Source organism: Balearica regulorum, chromosome 17 (genome assembly GCF_011004875.1).
Source record: "Balearica regulorum gibbericeps isolate bBalReg1 chromosome 17, bBalReg1.pri, whole genome shotgun sequence".
In the NCBI taxonomy this organism is placed as follows: Eukaryota; Metazoa; Chordata; class Aves; order Gruiformes; family Gruidae; genus Balearica; species Balearica regulorum.
The window spans coordinates 3,319,135-3,331,858 of record NC_046200.1 but is presented as its reverse complement, the minus strand read 5'-3'; the positions used below and the strand labels follow the sequence as shown (position 1 = coordinate 3,331,858).

The 12,724-nt window shown below is 43.9% G+C and overlaps 1 protein-coding gene across 9 annotated transcripts in view; it reads right to left on the bottom strand.

Annotated features, from left to right (window-relative positions):
- KDM2B (lysine demethylase 2B) overlaps nucleotides 1-12,724 on the bottom strand; it is a 125,956-nt gene that overhangs the window by 73,561 nt on the left and 39,671 nt on the right. For 7 of the 9 annotated variants that reach the window (XM_075770120.1, XM_075770119.1, XM_075770116.1 and 4 more), the window contains 2 exons: nucleotides 3,089-3,182; nucleotides 2,009-2,162 (listed from right to left, as the gene is read on the bottom strand). In XM_075770120.1, the coding sequence (XP_075626235.1) occupies nucleotides 2,009-2,162; nucleotides 3,089-3,182 (248 nt within the window). Of the gene's footprint in view, nucleotides 1-2,008; nucleotides 2,163-3,088; nucleotides 3,183-3,961; nucleotides 3,981-6,540; nucleotides 6,654-12,724 lie in introns of those variants that run through there. The other 2 variants (XM_075770124.1, XM_075770125.1) reach the window with 2 other exon arrangements.

The following is a 12,724-nucleotide window of genomic DNA, read 5'->3' as shown; positions in this document are numbered from 1 at the left end:
AATGACTTGAAAACAGGAGTAGCACAGGATATTTTACGGAAAAGGTCCTTTGCTGAAAAGCTGTCCATTCACAGTCCAGCTGAGCACTAGCTGTATCACTCTATGCTTTCTGTAGCCAGACCTGTAATTAGAAGGTATTTTCCTCATGGATGAGATGAGGCTGGTCAAGAGTTTATCAGGCTCAATTGAAAGCACGGGACACACTGGTTTTACAGGCAGCCATTGTCAGAACCTAACCACTATCAACGCTTATACATACAAAACACATTCAAACATTAACTAATGTGATACTCACACAAACCACAGCAAAGAGGTCGTAGGAACTGACCTGTTTTACACAGCTATGCCTAATTCACTGACCTGGAACAGCCTTTAATTAGGCATTTCCACACTTGTAAAACAAACACAGAAATAATGCCCTTTCACATAAATAAGAGATTTGCAAGTCAATTTTCCAAACAAAATACAGCAGAGCAAAACCCCTTGAATCCATGAGGTGCTTATGGGGAAATTATTCATATTTGCCTTTCTCATATATGCCTTTCAAATATGGCATGGAGCCTAAAATGCCAGACGTATTGGCATTTCTGTACTTTGGGCTTTCCTAAGAAAACAGAAACCACAGTCAAAAAACACATTTGGAATCACTTCATTTCAGCCACCATGTTACAGTTGTGTCCTGTATGAGCTCCCACAACTTGCTGTATTCCAACTGCTGAGCATGACTAAACTAACATACAGAAAGTCTTATTCGTAGGAGGCTGTTCACGGGGGAATGAAGATAAATACGAAGATGCAGTAACAGGATCTAAGCAAACAGCACAGGCACACTCAAATACCCAGTTCAAACAGTAACAGCACATTCTGACCTGTTTCAAGGGAAGACCTAATTCCCTTTAATGGATTAACTCCTCCACCCTCAAAGTCATTTTGCCTGTCACCTCCCAGGCTGATTCTTACCAAACACAAATGTGCAAATTTGTGGCCTTCAACCGATACTAACAAGGCTCCCTAGTTGGCAAGAACGTTGCTGCTGTCTTCGCATGACCTGCATTCTCTGTGTCTCCAGGATTAAAAAAAAAAATAATCCTATCGCCACAGAGTAATTCTAGAGCTGAAGAACTACCCACCTGTCCCCCTGTCATGTAGAAAGGCTACCTATATTTATTTCCCTGGTGAGATCCAGGCAATGTATTATTTCACTATAAACAAACTTACAGTCCTACAATGTCAAAGACAGCAAAGTCTGATACATCTTAAATGAGGAGCGTTACAGATCGCACCATCCTTAACCTAATTTAGGCAGGAGCGGAAGGGGCTGAAGCCACCAGCCTCCAAAGCAGCAACTATTTGGCTGCTTTGCCAGAAGAGCTTGAATCATGCAACACAACTACTGAGGTGGGCAGCAGTGTAAAAATTAAGTGTGGCTGCACTACTGGAAGAAGTCCAGATTCAGCACAGTCTCTATCAGCAGAAGTTCTGAAAAGTTATGACAATAAAATAAAGTTGTTTTCCCAAGAAACAACCCTGAGGGAGCACAGCGCCTGCTTGTCCATGTACTGGAATATCCACTAAGCTCCATTAGGGAATCGAGACCCACCTCTGGCTACACACAGAGGCAAAGCAGTAGGCTACTGAACTGCAGGTGAAACCTGCCAGAAGAGATCACAAAAACAGAAAAACTTTTTTCCAAGCAAGCTAACAATAGCAAAAGTCAGTATGACTCAGAGGACAAGTGGTAGACTGACAGCCCCAGAAACCCCAGTCCTGTCTCCTTTTCCCCAGTACAGCACAAGTAATCACTGCACACACTTCCTCGCAGTACATTTTTCATCAGTCTGGGTGGGTCAATTTCTGGAAAATTAAGTGCATTCAGTCCCTAACCTTCTTTTGCCATAGCAAATAAAGAGGTCAATACCAGGTTTGGATGAGAAGAATTGTTTTACAGAGAACTGTTAGTCAAACACAATTCCAGTGATTCCAAAACCAGTTAGTTAACAAGTGATACCTGAAGGAATGAAGAATGTATAGCCTTGTTTCAGCTCAATTCTTTGGCATCGTTCCACTCTGTCTCCTAGAAAGATATCACTTTGCTTTCCTGAGAGAACCCATTCTTCATAAAGTTCTAGATTCTGCAGAGTAGGCGGAATGAGCCAGAAGATCTACAAATAAAACAAAGATTTAACTATTACCAACAGTCAACAAAAATAAATAGCTGAGAAATCCCAACAAGGTTATCACATGTTAGACAAATGAACGTGTAACACCAAGCCTGCTTTCTGCATAAAACACGTGTTTTCCAGGTGTTGTACACAGAGGCGCACAGCAGACAGCAGCAGCAATTAGTCCGTGTGCTGGAAGTGGCAAGATAACTGTCAGTTGTCATCTCTCTTCCACGAAACATCTTACTCAGAAGATGCCTGCACAGTTTACTTTCAGTTCAGAACAGCTTGTTGGTATAATACAACTTTGTTGGACTCTATTGATGAACAGTATCTGTACCACAGAGATGTTCAATCTGCTGTATTTATTTCAGTTCTCACCATACGCTGTCTATACTAGAGCTGGGAAAAGCAACCTAAACCAGTAAAAATGTGAATGCAGTTATACATGCTATATGTTTTAACCCTTCTGTATCCTGTAAAATTTCAGTTCAGGCATAGTGTGCATGTGCTCACAAAAGAAACATGGAATCTCTAAAAGGAAATAGAAGCTCTAGCTACAGAAGGAGACTTGTGAGGGCACTCTGACCCAACAAGGGTACACACAGCCACGTACTCACTGCAAGACACTTCTAAACCATGCAGCAAATAATAAGCCTGAAAACACTACCACCAACAAATGAAACGTTTGATATTTCAAATAAATCACTCGTTTGTTTCATAAAGGTGAATGGTGTCCTAGTTCAGGAAACCCTGTGGACATTAACAAAGGTAGCTGAAATAAACAGATCACTGGTTAGTACTGCTCCCCGCCCCCCCAAAAAAGAAGAGAAAAAAAAAAAAGAAAAATTAAAGCAAGCAACCCCTCCCCTCCATAAGAGGCACAGAGAAATAAAAATAAATATCAAACAACAAGGTTCACCTACCTTCCCCCCACGGAAAACGTGATACCACACTGAAGTGCCACCAAAATCAATATGAAAATCAGTGAAGCATCCTTTCACACTCATCAAACAATACCTGTAAGCCGAGTGAAGGACAAAAATGAATCAGTCTGAAACAGTATTTTTCACATCTTAATTTGCAGAGGTTAACTGCACGTACAATACTGTTTCCACCAATTAAGTTCCTGCATTTATAGTACTGGGGTTTGTCTCATGAAGTAAGTATAACTAGGTTTCAGCTGAAAAATGCGTATCTCCAAGGTTGAGTTTGCTATTCGTACATCTGGAACGAAAGCTTTCAGAGTTAAGGAATGGAAAAACATTAAAAGTTATGTTGTTCAGAAATATTTCTTATGCCACTGCCAATCCCCAGGGTGATCTGTTTAATGCTCTCCCTTCACTGCTTGAGAGACATAACCTTCTCCAAAAGTTGTACACAAATTGCTTCAAAGAGCAAAGTTTTGAAAAATCTAATTTGCTTATAAATCCTCCTGAATGTTCTTTACCTACTTGCCACTAATGCCATTTTTGCAAGGATTGGGGGACAGAAAACTCATTTGGCAAATTAAGTCCTTTTTGTTCACATTTCTAGGCATTTCTGCATCAAAATACATAAAGGAACCAGCTGGCAGCATCGCTAAGTATCAAATCCACTATTTTTTATGCTGTCTTGATTCAGGTTTTCCAAGCAGTTTAAAGTCGGCATCACTGGAAAGAGATACAAGAGCTCTCATTTCGCTGCATGAATCTCAAGCCTCCAGCCACCATCTGTAACTAATGGCCGAATTACAGCCGCCCTCCTCACTATAGGCACCTTTGCAAACGCAGGAAACACACACCACTTAACCCACTAACCTCTTTTCCTTGTTCCGGTCTCCGTTTCATGGCTTTTTTTTTTTTTTGTTTGGTTTTTTTTTTTTTTTTGGAGGGTGGTTATGGAAACAGTACCAGAATGGGATTTATAAAAGAAAAGAAAAAAGGTTTCATTGAACTGTGTCTTTTTCTCATCACATTCAGGTAGAGAGAATCTCAGCAGTATGCAGACGGCGTGCAAAAGTCCCTCTAGATGATAGGCTGGAAAGGACCTTACCATGTGTCTGCAGAAGGCTGGCAAATCAGAGAGACTATAGGTACATAAGAGCCCGCTGCCTAGCAACCACATCCCGAGCCGGAGTTGACAGAATGATACGCAATGCTGTCATGAAGACAGTCAATTTGTGGGCTTCAAAAAAGGTCCTGCGCCTTTATCTCACAATTAAAACCTCTCCTTGTGCAATTACACATCTCTCCTCTTGCCCACTCTGGATTTTTTTAATTTTTATTTATATTTTTTTAATCCTTCAGAAGCAGGAAGAGAGCTTTTTCTGCCCCTGGGGTATTTCAGATGCTTCAAAAATCACAGCTAGCCAAGAAGCTGTCTAGACTCTCAATATGCTCCATTTCAAAATATGAGTCCTTCCCTCCCAAATACATTTTTTTTTTAATTTCTCCTTTTATGTTTTCTCTACCAAGATGTTGTTGATTACAAGTCAGATAGAATTTAAAAACAATAAAAGAAGCCCAGAAAGGAAGTCGCCTTTCTTCCAGCCAAACTGCAAAAAGTCACAGATTGAATAATTGCTCATGAAACAAAAAAACAACATGGAAATTCTCAGTTTGTGGGCAGTGTTGAGTATTAGAGGTTCATGTTGTTTTAAAGTAAAAAATTTAAATCCTTATGGAATCAATTATTTTCGGTTTCAAAAAGGTCAGATGTAAAATACATCACACTAACACAAATTTTCTAAGGCAGTGCTACCTACCAACAATTACCCGTTCATATTAAGATTTTTCTGAAAGAGCATAAATGGCCTAAGCATTACCCGGTTTTATTTATTCGTCAGTAGTCAATAATCTAAACTTGAAGATGTCGATCTGTTTGTGTTCAGAGAGGAAATAACAGGATTGAATTCTCTGTCAAATCAAGGTGCTTAAAATTTAGTTTTATGAGGAGACACCAAGGCAGATATAACTGTGAACATGCAACTTCCCCCCCTTGTTTTTCCCTATTTTCCCTCTGTTTTCTTGAAACTCCTCTAAACACAACAATTTCCATTCCAATAAAGGTGGGTTTAGTGAAAGAGCCACATATGGTGATTAATAAAAACCCAGAAAGCATTTGGAAAAAAAAGAAAAAAAACCCAACCCACAACAGTTTTTCTTTCCATCCACAAACAAGCCATTCCATATTTAATTTGTGCTGTTAACCTTACAGGGCTGCTTTTGTCCAACCCAAAGAGCTACCGAAAGGCTCAGGAGCCTGAAAAAGCGATCTTCCGCCATATAGCAATCTCCCTTGTTGCCAGAGTCTGGCACAATGCCTTTGCATTGACCTCTACAGCTTCCTCTTCCAATGTACACCGCAGTCACATGGTCCCAGCACAGCTCCATGCCACAGCTAATCTTATACACCGCTCAGCTCCAACCTCAGCAAGCAGCTTCTCATCACTAACAGCTGCTAATTTGGGGAACGACTCAACTTTTCAGGTTTTTTCGTAACAAAAAAACCCACCCCACAGCAAAAAAAAAAAAAAAAAAAACTGGGAAAAAAAAAAAAAAAGCCAAAACACAGCATCCATGTTGAAAGAAATCTAGAAACTACATCCCACTGGTCGCAGCTCTCTGCCTTCAGCGCTCTGGGCCAGAGCAGGTAAAGTGGGTTACAGGAACACAATCCCAAGTAGGGCAGGGGGAGACAATCTGACTAGAGTTACACCCTGAAAATACAGGCAACGCAAAAGATGCCCCAACTTTAATTGTTTTTTCACAACTGCTACCACATCCAATCCCTGCATACTCCACTTTATCTCCCTGCACAGCCTCAGTTCGGGTTTTAAAACATGCAGCTGCTTGTAATGTGTCGTGGGGGAGCTTCCCTTCCCCACTGAAGAGTTTGTTTTATGCTCTCCACAAGCCTGAAATTGTTCAAGTTAATGTATTGTTATTTTGGAGGAATGATTTGTAGTGCGGAGGAAAGGGGAACTTTCCCCAAAAAAATCTGGGGAAATTTGAGAGCGAAACGATGCGAAGAAATATGGAGTAACCTGCAAACTCACAGGGAAGAACAAACACAGAGATGCCCAAAAAAGAGAGGGAGATGATACAAACGAAGCTAAACCACTAAGCAAACACAGAGAGCTGGGAACACAGAAACAACACAGACACACCGCTCCATAAGCCAGCGCAGATACCACACTCCCAGGCAAACCCACAATGCACTCGCCACGCATAGCTACAAACCCGCAAGCAAACAGAGAAACAAAGACAGCGACAGACACGCCGGGATGCGAACGCACACACGCGTAGGCACACACACGGGCAGGGGAACGCAGAGGCGCAACGTACATGCACATGAACTCGGGGAGACGCGCGAGCACACGCAGAGGCAGCATTACCCTGAGCTTAGCTCCTTTTCTCTCGCAATAGGTACAGCGCACCATACGGCTCTATTCCCTCTGGCATTGCAAGGGCTCCCCTGCCACTGAGCTCAGCCCATAAACCACTCCCAAACCCCAGCAGAGGCTTCTGTTTTTTGTTCGGGCCAATGAGAAAAGTATAGCTCACTCTTCCTTCCTCCCAGGAGCAGCGCCGGCTGGTTGAAATCCCTAAGCCTGAAACCGAATACCACAAACCCATGAGCCAACTGCAAGTGCCAAACCGGGGAAAAGGAGCAGGCCCTGCTCTGTGCGTTCGCTCGCTCGCTCCCTCTCTCCTCTCCCCCAGGGCGGGAGAGGTGCTCCCAGGCGTCGGACGACAGAGGCTGCGGTGGCCTCCGGCAGCATCCCGGCACCCCGGGGTCCCCTTCTCCCAGGCCTCGTCTCACAGTATCTGGAAGCCGGAGCTGGAGGGGAGACGGCAAGAAACAATAGCTACCTTTGGGCGACTCCTCACGCTAACGGCCTGACCCGCACTGAGCAACACTCCCACACTGGGGCCCTGTAACCGAAAGCCACAAATTACGCCGCAAGACAAAAGAAACCATTGTCACCCGGGAGACACGGGGCCAGCCCGCCCGGCCCGTCTGCTGCCCCGCCCCGGCCCCACTCGGCCACCCCAGCCCCCCGTAGCCGGCGGCCCCCCGCCTCGGGGCTCCCCGCGGGGAGGGACCGGCCAAGGGCTTCTCCTCAGGCCGGGCCCCTGCAGCACCCACCTCCGGCTCTGCCCATGGAGGGGCCCTGCGGAGCCCAGGCCAGGGTGGGATGCGTGCCCCTGGCCCTGCCCGGGCCCAGCCTCCGCCACCAGCCCCGCAGCCTTCCCGCGGGCACAGACGCGCCGGGCCCTGCTCCCCCCCTCAGGAGCGGGGCAGGCCGGCTCTGTGGTAACCAGCGCTTCCAGTAAAAGACAGTTCAACGCTTCCAGTCTGAAGTAAAAGCAAACCACCACCTATCAAGACGAAATAGTAACTCATCATTAAACACGGTGAGCGCACCAGGCACTTCAAAAGCACATGAAAGACCTGGTTCCTGCCCTGAGGGGGTTACAATCTGAGTCAGTCAGACAAAAACAACACCCAGATAAGAGAAAGCCTATTTTCCGCAACGCACCTCCCGTCTGCACCAGAGATTTTGTGAAGCGACTGCAAATGACGCTCGCAGATAGTGCTGGGACCAAAGTGGCAACACTTCCCTTGTCCCAGCCTTGCCCAGGTCCCATCCGAGGTGAAACACCAACGTCCGGTGAGCAGGGTGGGTTCACACCTGAGCGTGCCACTGCCGCGTGTGGGGACTTCACAGGGAAAGCGTTATTTACCTTCAGGCCGTCAGATTTTGGCACGAACAGCCCACATAGAGGATCAGCAGAACTGCACCCAGCTACCATCTCAGGCTGCCTCCAAACCTCGTTGCTGCGGTGTATGTTCAGCTAGCACTGGGAAGGTTACCTTTGAACTTTAAGAACGAAGAGGCCTCTTGGTTTGTTGGTTTTTGGTTGTTTTTTTTTTTAATTGGAAGCTTAAATTTCTGAGAAGGTGCCTGCTCCCATAAGGAAATGAACCAAGCTGCAAAGTCACAGTGACCCAGGCCCGTCTGCCCCTGGAACAGCATTTTAGTATCAGAACACGACTCGTTTCTCCATCCTTGTGACATGGCTGTTCAGCTCCAGGCTCACCACAAACAATTTTAAACACTGGTGCTTATTTCAGTTACACGTGTGACGCTGCAAGTCCTCCAAGCTCTGCGCAAAGGAGGATTTGAGACCAACACACTGACTTGAAGACATTACATTTTATTTACCTTGCTAGCTTGGAAAATTTTAATGAGAACTTGCGCTTATTGGTCTAATTTTCTTGTACTTAATTATTTCTGTAGAGTGGTTTTGTATCAAAACCAATTCACAAATGACATAAAAAGCACATACAAGTATCTCACACGCATAAACAGCACCAGGTTGTGTTGTGGGACCTGCGAGCTCCCTCAATTCAAAGGGCAATCTCTGTCTCCAGAGGCACACCCTCAGCTTCCAATTAGACCACAGCTCAGCAGAGCATTTTAGCATCTGTTTAAATCCATCCTTACTTAGTAAAGGAATGAATAGAAAGGAATGGATGGCTGAGTAACAGCCGAGGCGAGGGGAAACAGGGCTGAGTGCAACAAAGCAGCATCCTTTTGTGAACAGGTAGATGTTTCATACAAGATACCCCATCCTTAATTGAAGAACAGTAGCAATATAAAGGCCTGTTCTAGACTTTTTAAGTAATAGGAAGAATTTTGAAGGCAAAAAGGGTGTCGTAGTGACCGAGGCTTTCGTTTTCATTTGTTCCATAGCACAAACTTTATCAAGTTGTTAGAAGTGCCTGTTACTATTTCTATAGCCATCATGTCCTGGCACAGTTGCTGTTTCTGTGCCACTGCTTTGCAAATAACCTTGCAAGGCTACGAACACAAAACCTAATAAAGAGGATAATAATTTCAGCAAGGCTATCTGTTTTGATAAACAAGAAATCAAATTAGTACTTGTTTGTTAAGTTCAGGTTCAACTGTATCCAGATTGCTTCAGTCCAGGTTGAATTTAAACAGAGAAGTAAATCCAGGCTTGTTTTGAGCTACTTGAAAATGGTTATGGTGCACCATGACGAAAGGAAGCAGTTCGGAGCCCAGTTCAGTTTCCTTTTAGTACAGTTTCCTACTCTTAGGATTTGCAGCACCACAGACATCTGAAGCAATATAACAGGCTTCTGCCCTTAAAAGCCGATGTTGGAACAGCCTTGCCTTTTCCTCCTGCCCTGGCTCCTGGTTACACACGCTGCCCTCCCTCAGTCAGGCTCCCATGTTTGTGAGGCCCTTCGCAGGAACTTGCACACGGGGATGTGTAAGAAGGGAGGCAGCAGCAGGCTTCCTTGGTAGCAATGAGCTGCTCACCCGGCATCTTGTGGCCCTGGACCTTGCGTGAACTGCAGAAAGGGTCTGTCAATGATCCCACTGCTATGATTGTTTCCACACTTCTGCACTGCCCTTCAGTTGGCACAACCATTTACGCAGCCATGTGGTGGTTTGGATGGCCTGAAAGTTAACCAATTTTTCTTCTTTAACTCTGAGTCGGTTTTCAGCTCAGTCCAGTTCATTCTGCAGCTGCACAACAGTGTGTTCTAGCAATGAGGATAGGACAATGTGGGCATGGGACTGTTTTTTCAGGGGCAATGCCAACTTATATCAGTTTGAAGTTCGTCACACTACAATCTCAGCTAGCCATCTCCTTAATTTCTCATGTTGTCTTACTGCTTAAGAGGTAGTACTTGGAAAGTTTTACATATTTTTTACCATTTCTCCACTTAATTCAGTCCTCTAAGGCTCCTATTAGGTAAGTAGTCATTTACTTACAGACAAAAAAAATAACCTCATTACCCAGAATTTTTTAAAAAAGTTAATGGTGCAAGTCCAAGTGAAAGCCAGGGTGGTCTCCAGCGCGCGTAGTGCTCCTGGTAACTGAAGCAGCGCAGCAGATGGAGCGTTCTCTAACTTCACTCCCAGCACGGAACTTGACGTGCAGGAGCCAAGACAGACATTTGTGTCTGGTAATGCCATCTGTGTCTGCAAAACCGCAACGCTTTCGCTGGAGTGCTTTTTGTTTGTAGGGAACACGTTAATGGTGGGTATCGCATACTGCAAACTCTTAGTATTATGAGAATGCTAAGAACAAGAATGAAATAAAACAATCCCATTTCTGAGCAACAACAGTCATTAATAAAGCATATGAATATTGATGATTCACATAGAAGAATGGGCAGCATGAAACAAGTGACAGCACTGACATTTAGCTCCACAATTGAACACGATCTCTTTAATAAGAGCTCATACCCTCTGGGTACTCACACAGCAATAGCTGGGACTAGTATCCATACAAGAAAGGGTCAATCTGAATTTCTCAAGAGATTAGCTTTCTCCATCCTTGGGAGTTCATATTGACACTGGACAAGTTCATGGAAGAGAAATTTCTTGAGTTACTACACACACAAACTACTTCTACCTCAGGATAGCCCCTGCCTGAACTGCAGACAGTGGAAGTTCAGAAGATAATTTTAAGGGACAGCATCACTTTATGTTCTTAACGTTCCTGCCAGGCCATCTATGACAGCAGCCAACAGCAGCCAGGTTCCTGAGCACCGCAGATCTTTCTCCTGATCCAGCACAACTTCTCTTGTGCTCCTAGACTATTGATGTTTGTTATTGCTTTTATCTTTGTTGCTTCTTCAGACTGATGAGGGTTTTGTGCCAACAGTGCTGTAAGCCAGCTTTCTCTAGTCTTTATGCTAGACGATCCTCACTATCAACATCCTCACCCTTATCGCTCCAGCCGCATCACCCTTGCCTTTAACTCTCACGCATGGCAACTCCTTTTCCCCACATCAAACTCTATTGTCACATTTCAAGCGCTTACAGCCTTTCACTGTTTAGCTTCCCTCTACCTATCACATCTACTAGTTTATCAAGCTGTCAACCTCCACCTTCACTTTGCCAGTGACAGCAACCTCAATGGCTCTGTGTCTGCTTCTTCATCAGGCATCTCCTTCCTTTCTACCAGGCCATCCCCCACATACGGGAAAAGCTCCATGTCAAAATCTGTTAAATTGCTACTTCTCTAAAATCCCTCTTTGAAACCTACCATCTGGCATTTCATGATGCAAGTAGTGAGCTGCAAGAATGTACTCTGCTTTTTCTGCTGAATTCTGTTAGTCATGTTGCTACCTTATCCTTTAAACCACCTCTGCCTTGCTTTGTTTACTTGTTGCATTTTTTTCAGCACCTGGAACGTGCCTGCTCTAAGGAAGGGACCGCTTTCTTTACTTCTTACCTTGTACAATCCATGAATCTTGAATCCTAAATCATGATTCAGTTTCTTAGCTCTAGCATATTATAAATAATGATATTTGGTAGACTAACCACTTGAGATGCAAGTTGCCTGGCTTCTATTTTCTGCCCTGCCACTGGCTTATTGTGTGACCTTAGGCATGTCACTTAGGACATTTCCAAATGCATACGTGAAATTTGGCACTCCTATCTGTATCTAGTTACCCTAACAAGCAGCTTGCTTTCTTTCAGAAGGACAGAGTATCTTTAGCTTCCACTGAAATCAATGGTGCTGAGCATATCATGAGGCCTCCCCAAGATGCCTGTCACTGAGGCTCTTCTATTAGGGAGACCTTTACCTTCCCAAATGTTTATTTTTACAGAATGGGAGTAAATGCCGCACTTTCTGACTGCACACTCCTTTGTATATGTTCACCAGCCACACAGGTCAATAGCTATTACATCATTAACAGTAACCCCATCTCAGTTGTACCTGTTGTACCTGTGAAATTTACAGTGCATATTTTCAGGTCTCCAAAGTAGTTCCTTTTTCCAATCATCACATAAAAACAGTTTCAAGGGACACACTCAAACAGAAGAAACAGTGAGGTGAGGTTATACTATCACAACTCGCCCAGAAACTAGAGCCAAGGTAGACAGAAGCAGGACAAACTGCTCTTGTGTTGTCCGAGTGTGTTCACCGAAACAAGAAACACAGCCTGTGTAGTCAGTCCGATATTTGATCTTGTCATTGAAAAAGTCAACAGGAAAGTAAACTAGTAAACTTGGACAGCCACACACCTATTAAAAGTGAACTTCAAGTTCATTTCACAAAACCCATCTCAGCTAATAACTTTTCAGCCACAGTAGTTTAGAACCTGGGAAGGATCTGAACCCAGTCCACAGAAGGACTTGGATTATACTGTGTGAACCGTATGACGTATCTGTATCCTGTGACATGATTTCTTTGGGTAGCGCTTTTGGAGAATATACTATGTAAGGTCAGTCTGCCATTTTCAAAACAGAGTTGCTCAAAACTGAAAAATAAAAATGCACTTTTCAAAGGGATTTGATTAAAGATTGTATTTAGCAAACTGTAGATTATCTCTCAATTAAAATATTTAGAATAAAATGCGCTGAGAACTTTTAAAATTAGTATTTAGAATAAAACCCCAGAATATTCCTTTTAAAGATTCCAACCACAGGCTTTAAGAACATGAAGTGTCCATAAAGTTCTCAAATACAAAACTGTTCTCCTTAAAAGCTGGTACAGTCCATCAGTAGGTATTACACAGCT